The 11,666-nt window shown below is 34.2% G+C and overlaps 1 protein-coding gene across 1 annotated transcript; it reads right to left on the minus strand.

The window, feature by feature from the left end:
* Positions 1-995: 995 nt before the first annotated feature.
* On the minus strand, positions 996-7,357 carry LOC103582084 (taste receptor type 2 member 42-like). Its single transcript, XM_008563771.1, has 3 exons — positions 6,472-7,357; positions 1,761-1,780; positions 996-1,013 (listed from the first exon to the last, which is right to left on the minus strand). Exons 1-3 carry the CDS (start codon positions 7,355-7,357, stop codon positions 996-998), a joined length of 924 nt encoding a protein of 307 aa, XP_008561993.1.
* Positions 7,358-11,666: the final 4,309 nt, after the last annotated feature.

Raw genomic sequence — 11,666 nt, forward strand, 5'->3', positions numbered from 1 at the left:
TGATAAATAACCACAAACAGTGGCATAAACAACACGTATTTATCAGCACACAGATCTGGAGGTCAGGAGTCTGAAATGAGTTTCACTGGGCTAAAATCAACATGTGATCAGGGTGCGTTCCTTCCAGAGGCTTTAGGGGAGAACCCATTTCCTTGCCTTTTCCAGCTCCCAGGGGCAGGCTGCATTCCTTAGCTCTAGGCTCGCTTTCCTCTCCAAAGCCAGCAATCACCTTACTCTGATCTCTGCTTCCATCGAGCTCTCATGACCGCTTGTCTCCCCCTTTCACTTAGAAGGACTCTTGTGATAACAGTGGACCCACCTGGATAATCTAGGTTAATTTCCACATTTCAAGGTCAGCTGATTAACAAATTTAATTCCGTTTACAACCCTAATGCCACTTTGCCATGTCACATAACATATTCACAGGTTCTGGGGATCAGGGCAGGGAAATCTTTGAGGGGCCGTTGTTTTACCCACTACAGGAGGAAAAGCCGTTAAAGGTAATAAGAAATAACTCCAGAGATAAATATTAGACTCATAGGTGGGTTTGAGTATGTGACAGAATTCATTATGTTAATTACTACCATGGAGGTTGAGATCAAGTATGCAAATTTTACGACACTTATCTTTGGGTTTCGCCAGAGTTTGTTACAGGTTGATCTAAATCTAGCTATATGTGCAGCTGCCCTATCCCCAGACTTTTGAGTTCTAAATGTTTGAGTTGCTTTTTATGAGCCATAAATGTTTGAGTTGCTTTTTTCTGACCTAAAACCGGAAAATGCCTAATATAAAAAACTCACATCTTGAATTCAAACTGAAACTCCAACATTTATGTTATGAGATGGACGTAGAAGACTTTTGACAAGTTGGTTCCTTATAAGAAATCACATTTACCTAAATTTAGAGCTACTATTTGTAACAAAAAGCATAATGACTTTGGCATTAAGACATTCCTGGGCATATATACCAGCCTACACAGATGATGAGCCTGAATCCTAATCCTGGCTCTGACACTTAGAAATTGTGAGTCCTTGGGCCCATATGAATAGCTAAAATGACTGTACAGAGCATTAATACACCATGGAGACATTTCTGGCATTAATTAGGTAATTTTAAGATAAAATTGACTTTGGTTCAGAATTAAGAATGGCATATGTTAAGTACCAAAATGCCTAAGAATTACATGATGTTAGGACATTAAAAGGAAGGATAGTAAAGATGAGAGAAGGAGAAAATGGTTAAGATGACAATGGACTAAATTCAAATATGGGGTAGATTAACTGATATTGGATGTATGTTTGGATTATACCTATTTAATCACAAAAAATGGTTCAATTTATTTAAACAATAGTGCTTTCATCTAAACTGACACACATATTAACACCATCTACCTTACTATAATAAGAGTCTTCAAAAAGCAGAAATGAGAGAAGTAATGCTAGAAGAGGAAAAAACGTATCAACCTAAAAGTACACATAAAGTAGCTGCATGCCTAGCATTTTTAATAAAGAAATAAATTGACCAGTAAGACTACACGGAAAAGATGAGCACAACCCTTGGAGGAATAAACAGAATGAAGTTACTGATAGCAGAAAAGGAGATGTTTACAGCTGAAACAAACTTCCACAAAAAGGAGAATTAGCAAAATTCCAGAAAGGAAGACAATGAAGGTCATCTGTCTAACGTTGATCACAGTTCTCAAAAATCTTTAAGATTGTACTATAGATGGGGAATTCCAGATAAGAGTGGAAAATTGAGACTCGGATACAAGGAAGGACACACATGTTGCTTATAGTCGATTTTACTGTGTATGGGACACTGTGGTGGATTGCATAAGTTGGTCCAGTCCTTCAGTCCTGTAACTTCAGTATACACTCACACCAGGGTTGGGGTGGTATATCAGTAATGATGCTGACGATAATGATAACACTTAGAAATGGGCCAAAACAAAAATGTGCAGTGCAATAGTGGATCACAAAGCAAACACCCGTGTAACCACCATGCAGGTCAAGAAATGGAACATTAAACAGACCAGTCCACCACCATGCCACTCTCCAAATCACTGTACCTTTCTCCACATCTCCTGTAGTAACCAATATCCATAAGTGGATTTAAGGTAACCATATCCAGTTTGTGAAGATCATTTCTTTAGTTTTCTTTATAGATTACCACCTAAGCCTGCAATGTTAAACTTTGTAGCTTACTTTGCCTGCTTTTAAAACTTTATATAAATGCAATCCTACAATATGTTTTCTTTATGTTTTGGCTTCACTTGTTCAACATGACTTTGATGAAATTTATTCACACTGTTGCATGCACATATGGTTCATTCCTTTTCATTTCTCTGTATTGTTACATTGTATGAATTTACTATACTCATTTATCCATTCTTACTTTATAGATATTTGGCTGTGCTTTTTTTATTTTGAGCTATTTTGAGTACTACTACTATGAGCATTCTTTTATGTGTGATTCAATGCATTTCCCTTAGGTATGTAGCTAGGAATAGAATTTCAGATTCATGGAATATGATACACTCTCCTCACAGAAAATGAAAAGTTCAAAATAGAATTCGACTAAATAATATCTGTCACCTTTACCCCAGTCTATATATTGTTATTTGCATTTATTCTATTCATTATATCTTTTAACTCCACAGGACAATATTATTTTATAAAGTTATCATGGATTACAATTATACACATTTTTGCCATTTCCATTAATTTTCATTCCTTCTTGCATCTTCAACTTTGTATTTTCAATAATTTTTCTTCTATCTGAAAAAACATCCTTTTCAATTTCTGTTTATGAAAGGTCTTCTATTTTTTTTAACTCACTGAAGATATGAGTCCATTGAATTCTAACTTGCATTTTTTTCCATTGAAAATCAGTTGTCATTCAACCAGTTCTTCCATTTAACATGATCTACCATATTCCTCTCGCTACTTTTCAGATTTTCTCTTGATGTTTTGTTTCCTTTAATGTTTATGTTAATTTGATGTTTTCTGAAATATATGAATTGATACATTTTATCGCTTTGGGAAAAATATCTAAACAGTATTGCTTCTGCCCTATTTTCCCTCTATCTTCCAGAACTCCAGATGTATGTTAGATTTCTGACTGTAGCCTCAATGTCTCTTATGTTCTAGCCTGTATTTTTATGTCTTTGCCTCTTTCTTTTTCATTCTGGATGGTTTTCTTCCAATTCACTAATTCCCTAAACCACTGTATCTAAATGCTTGTTAGATCTATCTATTGAATTTTTAAATTGCTTATTCATTCATTCAGTTGTATTGTCTTAGTGATAGAGAAAAATTTTTGCTCTCTCCCTACAAACCATTTCTATGAGAAAACTGAATAAAATAGTCATAATACCAAGTTCTTAAGGAAACTTTCTTTTTTATTATTAGTTTCCATGACAAAAAAATGGTAACAATTCTATTCTTTTCCTAAAATTTTGGTCACAGAATGAAATATAATTATCATCTAGTCATTCTCCACTATGCTGAAAGGAGCCAGAAATTGATTTGATGTGAGTAGCTTTTCTTAGATGGCAGCTTGTCTTTTGCTGGATCCTCACCGCAGACTCTCATTACAAGGAAATTCAAGGAGCAGAACTTGATGTCAAAATGCAATTCCAAAAAAATAAAATATAAGACATCAACCACAGCAATGCCACCTATAACATGGCTTAATTTTTGTGTAGTCCTTTCACTTAGTTTGCTAGAAGTGGGGCTCAGGGCCTTAGAACTCCATCATCACCAGAGTATGATACAGAAGATGTGAGGGCCTACCGCTATTTGTTCGTCGATTCCTAAAGCCCTCTCTTTAGAAATAAGAGCTGGTGCATAAAATGTTTTTTTTTTTCTTATTAAAGGAATTTTGTTTACACTAAAAACTAAATCTTTCTGGTAGCTAGCCTCTGATGAGTTTAAGATCACCTGTAAATCATTTGCTCAAGCAATTCAATTTAAACTAAAATTACACTCAATTTCAAAGTCTAAATGTATTCAGTTTGATATGAACCTTGCTGTTTACTAATGCAATTTACCTATAATAATAATAATATTTAGGAAATTACTTAGACATTATCCAAATTATGCATGTAAACATTACAAAAATAAATCGTGCAATGAAATACATGAGGGTAATGATGACAGCTAAATTAGAGAACTGTGTTTGATCGATGCGATCTCAGTCCGATTTTCTGAATAGCAGAGTTCCATGTGACAGGAGAACACTACCATTCCCACGCCCACACCCCTCCCCATCCATGGCCTAATGACTCTCACATCATTCTCATCATCAGGATTTAGCCTGGAAGCATTCCTGCGCCTACTACTTCATCAAGGCAAACAAAAGCAGCACATTTTTGATGATTTGCTTTCTATTATTATCCTTTACTACATTTTAAAAATTATGGCAAAAGTGACCTCAAACAGTACTCTGTTTGGTTGTTGCTGTTGTTCACATTTTCATTTGGACATGTCCACATTCTCGATGGAATAATACGGTATGTAATCTTTAGTACATTTTTTAACAGAATCATTGACAAACAAAATTCTCTCAATTGTTTATTTATATTCTAAGGTCTTCTGATTAAATCTGGGTTATTTTATTATAGTAGTCAAAGTAGCTCTACATATACATAAACATATCCAACCATCACACTATAAAATATGTATTATGTTTTAAGAATTTTACCTTTCTATGTCAGGGTCTTTTTATCCCTGACAAGAAACTAAAAAAACTTAAGTAACAAAATATTTTCCCTAACCTATATGTGTGCACATGCATATTCTCATACACACACACACACACACACACACACACACACACTCATTCTTAATGTGTGATTGTGATATGATCTTGGAGGTAATAATATCAGTATTATTATTTAATTTGGGGATAAATTTAGGGATAATTGCTGTAAGTATTTGAGACACAGACTGGAATTCAGTGGAAATATACTAATTTATGCTGCTTTGAAATGTGTATTATGAAAAATTACATCTTCCTTTGTTCAATTAATTTTCTTAAAGTTATTAAAATTTTAACTTGGATTCTCTACTACCATAATTCCTCCTGTTTACTTAGCAAGAAATAAAATTACTATGGCATCTATGAGAGCATTTTGTTACAGCTCAGTTTTATATTCACTTTCTTCTGCTTTTTAAAACATTTTTATTTTGAAATATAATGCATATGTAAAAAATATTTAAACATAAATGCACAGGAAAAGAAAAAAAAATAATAACATTAACCCCCATGTTACCACACCTGGTTCAAAAGATAGAATTTGCCTGCAACGCAGACACTCCCCTTCTGCGCCTTCCTCCTGGTACCATTCCCATTCTCTCCTCTCCCTACCTACTGTCCCAATTGTTATGATAATCACTAGTTTGTTTTACTTTAGAGTTTTTCCACCAATGTAATTAATTTTAAAAGTTGTAATTTTACTTATTTTCAAACTTCATATAACTACATTGTACTGAATTTTTTATGGTATCTTCACCCTTCCTCTAAATTTTCTATGTTTCTCATTATCTATACAGCCTACATTTCTTCATTTTCTTTGTTATATAGATTCTATTGTAAACATGCAGCTGTAGTAATTCATTTTCATTGCCATATAGTATTCGGTTGTATATGTAAGCCGTGATTTATTTACCCATTTTATTGCTATTGGGTATTTAGGTGACTGCTAAATTTCAGCTATTGAAAACAAGAATGATATGCACATTCTCGAATATGTATCCTGGTGCACATGTACAAAGGATCCTCTAGGGCATGAAAATAGGACTGCAAATACTCGATCTCAGGTTGTGCATCTTCACCTTAATCAGACAATGCCCCACTGCTGGCCAAAGGAGTTGTACCAATATATAATCTTCTGAGTGGTCTCTTAAAACTCACTGATTCATAATCTTTCCAAAGTTAGCACTAACAGATATTCATACTTTTATATTTATCTAAAATACTATTGCACTTAATTATACTTAACATTTTACAAGTCTTTATCCTATTCTATTTGGAAATTATCTTTTCTTTTAAAAATTACATGTTATTCTTTTTTCTTTCTATTATTGTGATTTAAAAAGAGAGAGAAAGAAAAGCTGTTATTCTGAATTTACGTACATTTATTCACATTGCATTATAAATTTGAGTAATCTTTTTTCTTCAAGTCTTAAATATTCTTTTGTAATCAACAAGTGTTAGTATGGCAGAGATATTTCCTTTAATCAAACACTATGTCAGATGACTTTGTGAAAATATGATTAGTTAACAGCATATTGTAAGGGAAATTTCAGGATTGTTTAACAACTATTAAAAAGACCCAAAGAAAGAAACGTCAAACATAAAATTAACCTATAGATATTTCCCCATACATATAAACAGTTATTTTAAATTTTGTCTATGAAGTTAAAGGTTTTGCTTTTCTCAGAGAGAATTTAAGATGCCACAGTAGTCTCAAGGAGCTCTGTCTTAGCTTCCTGTTTCCCAAAATTATAATAAATGAGTGGCCTGAGGGAAAGACAGTTGAAATTACCACAAAACACATCAGGACCTCATAGCTCTGTACTTTAAGGAAGATCCAGCTTCCTATTACCGTGGAAATAAAGTAAATAATGAAGAGGATGAGGAAGGTGGTCACCACTTTCATGGCCCTTTTATGGGCCTCTGTGCTGGAGTCCCCCGAGCCCATGGAGTTGAGCTGCATATTCTTGGTGTGTCTCACCAAAGACAGTAATAAAAGGAGCAAAGAGGTCAGGGAAAGAAGAAAGGGGATGACAAAAGTCAAGCTGAAAAGAGTAAGGCTTTTAAAATAGAATATTTCACATACGACGAAAGGCACAGTCATGTTCCTTTCATGTTCGTGGAAGGTATTTATCCGCAACTCACCAAAACCTTCCAGAATTAAAAAGGTAACAGACACTGAGAACAGAAACCCCAGGGAGAGCACAAGCACCACTCTGTTCATTCTCGCCTTCAGCCACAGGAAAAAGAAGTGGTTGAAGTTGGCTATCTTCAGCAAGTAGAAAATGCTGAGGCAGGCAGCTAGCCAGGTAGTCAAGTGATGAGTTAGTGCCCAAAGAATAGTAACCAGATTTGCTAGTATACCGGTGACATACAGATGAGGATTTAATGCTGTTATAAATGCATCAAATAGTGTTATCCACAGTTGGACGATTCTGGCCATAGCCAAGCTGGTGAGGATAAAATCAGCTGATGAGACCTTCCGACTCTTCATCCACTCGATGCAGTTGACCAGTCCAATGAGCCCGTTTCCCAGCATCCCTAATACGAGTTCTCCTGTTGCCAGTACCAGAAAGGAAATCTTCGTTCCAGTTGACATTTCTGTGAAAATATTTGAAATGTTGTATCTCACTGAAAGCTTTACAGCCAAACAGTTGCATCCAATTGCGAAGCTTTTGATATATGTTTTCATCAATTCCAAAGAATATAGCCAAAATTCTGCTATGTGATAGACTTTCAGAGAACTTCATGGAAGAATAGTTTGTTCTATTTATATTGAAATTCTGGTACTAAACCAAACAGTTCTCTTAAGAGATACAACACTTCACGAATATATTTCTTATTACTTGCAGTCAGCTACTATATAATTTCTAGAATAAACAAATGATGTCCATTTATCTTTGGCACCAGCTGGAATTTTCCATTTGTGGCAATGACTTCACGGATGAAGTCAGGTCTGTAAACATGCAAATATGAGTGATCATTTTCCACTAATTTGATTTTCATCTCCCCTGAGCCATACTATTTGAATGCAAATCTCTTAGATTTTGAATGGAAATTGCTAGGAAAAAATTTATATCGTTCGGTCATTATTTTTCTGTCTTTCAGTAAGATCCGTCTACATATCAAGTATTTTCTTGATGCAGTATAGTTCATAGAAGTAATTTAATAAAATTATTTATAGTTCAAGGAATATAGCCAAATCCCAGAACAAAAAAATACAAATAATTATTATGCAATGTTATTGGAGATAAAACAGAAGTAATAAACAAAATATACTAGGACTATTAATGAAGAAGATACAAATGCTACTTATATGGACAGGGACATTTAGTATGAACTAGAATTATTTATAATTTATAAAAAAGCAGAGAGAAAAAATTTATAATCGAGACTGGTGTAAGTTCAAACACAAATTACCAAAGTTCTGACCGAAATCTGTGTAATATGAGTGAAAATTGTGTGCATCTTTTCCAGTCCTGTCCCATAAAATTTTTCCATGCACAGTCCTCCATACCCCTTTCTGCTCCTGGCTGTGGAGAATGGAGATGACTCCAGGAGAGTCTCGGAAGCCACATGTTAAAAATGTCTGACTTTTCATCAGCCCGATTATTGGATAATTGCATAGAGAAGGTTTCTCAGACATATCAGTACTGTTCAAATAGCAAAATTAAATTATACTGTGCTTGAGTCATTTTACTTTTTGGACATTATCGGTGATAGCCATTTGTCTACCCAGTCTAATGCAGAAATTAGGACTGAAAGTGAGCATATTTGTTTACCGGCAGTTGAATGGTGAGAAATTGATATTGGAGACTGGAAACCTGTGCGTCCACATGATGCATCGGCAAACCTTTTTAAAACATTGCATACAATAAATTAGAGGCAGACTGTGTTTAATGAGTCTCTGGCTTTAGGAGAAATGGTCAATCAAAGCGAAAATGTTGTGCTAGGGTTATTCTCCAAAGTACTTAACTAGAGTTAAATCTTTATTGGTGGGACAGAGTGATGCTGGTGACCATCTATTCCACCATCCTGACAGGAACCTGAGCAGTAGATTTAAAGCAAGCTGATATATGTTAATTGTATAAAGCTCTACTTTCTATATGGTATTTTCTACTTTTTGTCTTGTTGCTAATTTTTTCTGCACCTTCTCTTTATTAATTAGTATTGTCAGAATTTTGAGTTGATTAATCCTTAAAAGACTTTGGTTATGCAATTAACTCTATTATATTTCAATTTATCTGATTTCTACTCTTATTTTTATTGGTATCCGAAAGCCTAAGTACTGTTAGATCAGATGGGGTGACTCCAAATTCTAACTTTTTCATTTCTGAACTGTGTGACTTGGAAAAGTCACTTAACTCTTCTGTGCCTTAGATTCTTCATCAACCAAAGGCAGTAAAATTGTTTTCCGGATTCAGTATAAGACATTTAGCACCTAGGATAATATCTTGCACAAAATAAATACAAAGTAAATATTAGCTTCTTCTTAATGCAAATTTTCTTTGGGTTTACTCTGTTAATTTTCTTAGTTCTTGAGTTGAATATTTTGCCTCATTTATTCAGGAAACTCTTTTCTAATACTTGAGATAATGGATATAATTTTTTAGATTTAGCTGATTTTCTCAAGATTGATTATGTAGAGCTCTTTTTGTTGTTGAGTTCTAAATCTTTGTCTTTTACTTACCAGCTACTTATAGAGAGTAGTTTAATTTCCAAATTCATTTTTAATTGATTTAACATTTTATTGCATTACATTCTATGTAATATCTTTTCCATAGAATCTTTTGAGACACTCTTTGTTAGAGCATGCATGGTCCAGGTGTGTAAATAAATGTTTCGTGTATATTTGAAATGATTGTGTACATATTTCTGTCAAGTACAGATTACATGAAAGAATTGCATTGATTTTGCTAATTGTGCTCTTCAAATCTTTTATTACATTATTAATTTTGCATAATATATCAATTTATAAAATGTGTCTTAAATTCTCACTATTTGTGCCTTTTAGTTTTGCTTTATCTATTCAGGTAATGCATAGTTAGGTGTGTGCATCTTTACAATTATTGAATATTTTCCATGAATGTCTTCTCTTCTTATTACTCTGAAATAAACCTTCTTTATCTGTCGGAGCTGTTTACTTTCAATGTTAGTTTGTCTGATTTTGGGAGGAGTAATGTATTAGTTATAATTCAGCTAGATATCGCAGACATGAACAAGTAAACAAGCAATTGAATGCTAGTAACTTAATCATGTGGGAGGGTATCTACCTCTCACATAACTAAAAAGTACACAGGTAAGCACTCACAGCAAAAGTGCGTTGAATTACTGTGCTTCTGTCAGAACCGAGAAGCAAGTAGTAGTCACCGTAATTGTTAGTGTGTGGTACGTTTCTATTCACTTATTTTCAATCACTGCAGATTTTTGCTTTAGGTTGTTTCTTGTGAGCAGAATGTAGTTGTGGTTTGTTTTCTTATTTATTCTGTCTTTTGACAAGTAAATTTATTTAAATTCGTGGCAATGTCTGATAATATTGGACTTGGCATTATCATTTTATCCAAGTTGCTAGTAATCACTCTCTGTTTTCCTTTTGTTCCCTCTTCTTGCTTTGGGGTTGAATTGATGGAATTTATTTTATCCCTTGCTTCACCTAGTCTAAGTATCTATTTCTGTATCACAAACCATCCCCCAAAACTAGTGGTTTAAAACAGCATTTTATTATTTTTTCTCATAGTTCTGCAGATTGCCTGGGCTCTCCAAGTAGTTCTTAATTGCCGTCTTTCATGCAGTTAGAACTGGAAATTATAGAAGGTAATGAATATATCATAATTGTAGCAGAACTTCAAAGATATTTTAATAGACAAAAGAGAGAAAATAAGAAAACCAAAGTCCCATAGTTTGCTAGTGTTTCACTTCCTGATGCACGACAGGTCATGCCTGGAGACACACAATGTCCCCTGACTCACCACTGGGTTTGTTGTCCTCCACGGTGTGATAATCAGGAGTGACCTGTCACTGCATGTCATCCTCCAGGACATTATCCATGCTTACAACAACTCTGCTTTCCACTACAAATCTCAATCAGCTTGCAGTATAGTGAGCAGTAGACAGGCTCCAGTGAGCAGAAAAGTGGCCACCGGGAAACACATACTCAAGGATAGCCACATTTCCTCCCTCTCCCAAGGGCTTCTCTGCTGTAGTGCCTGGTCTATGCACCTTGCAGTACAGTGAACAGCAACCAGATCCCAGTCAACNTAGCTGATTTTCTCAAGATTGATTATGTAGAGCTCTTTTTGTTGTTGAGTTCTAAATCTTTATCTTTTACTTACCAGCTACTTATAGAGAATAGTTTAATTTCCAAATTCATTTTTAATTGATTTAACATTTTATTGCCTTACATTCTTTGTAATATCTATTCCATAGAATCTTTTGAGACACTCTTTGTTAGAGCATACATGGTCCAGGTGTGTAAATAAATTTTTCGTGTATATTTGAAATGATTCTGTACAGATTTCTGTCAAGTACAGATTACATGAAAGAATTGCATCGATTTTGCTAATTATGCTCTTCAAATCTTTTATTACATTATTCATTCTGCATAATATATCAATTTATAAAATGTGTCTTAAATTCTATTTGTGCCTTTTAGTTTTGCTTTATCTATTCAGGTAATGCATTATTAGGTGTGTGCAACTTTACAATTATTGCATATTTTCCATGAATGTCTTCTCTTCTTATTACACTGAAATAAACCTTCTTTATCTGTAGGAGCTGTTTACTTTCAATGTTAGTTTGTGTGATTTTGGGGGGAGTAATGTATTAGTTATAATTCAGCTAGATATCACAGACATGAACAAGTAAACAAGCAATTGAATGCTAGTAACTTAATCATGTGGGAGGGTATC

Source organism: Galeopterus variegatus, unplaced genomic scaffold (assembly GCF_000696425.1).
Source record: "Galeopterus variegatus unplaced genomic scaffold, G_variegatus-3.0.2 Scaffold14850, whole genome shotgun sequence".
Classification (NCBI taxonomy): Eukaryota; Metazoa; Chordata; class Mammalia; order Dermoptera; family Cynocephalidae; genus Galeopterus; species Galeopterus variegatus.

Coding starts and splice junctions, on each gene's coding strand:
- LOC103582084 (XM_008563771.1), bottom strand. CDS start 7,357: ATGTCAACTGGAACGAAGATTTCCTTTCTGGTACTGGCAACAGGAGAA. Junction 1,781..6,471: donor GCTAAGACAGAGCTCCTTGA/GACTACTGTGGC, acceptor TAAGCAACATGT/GTGTCCTTCCTTGTATCCGA.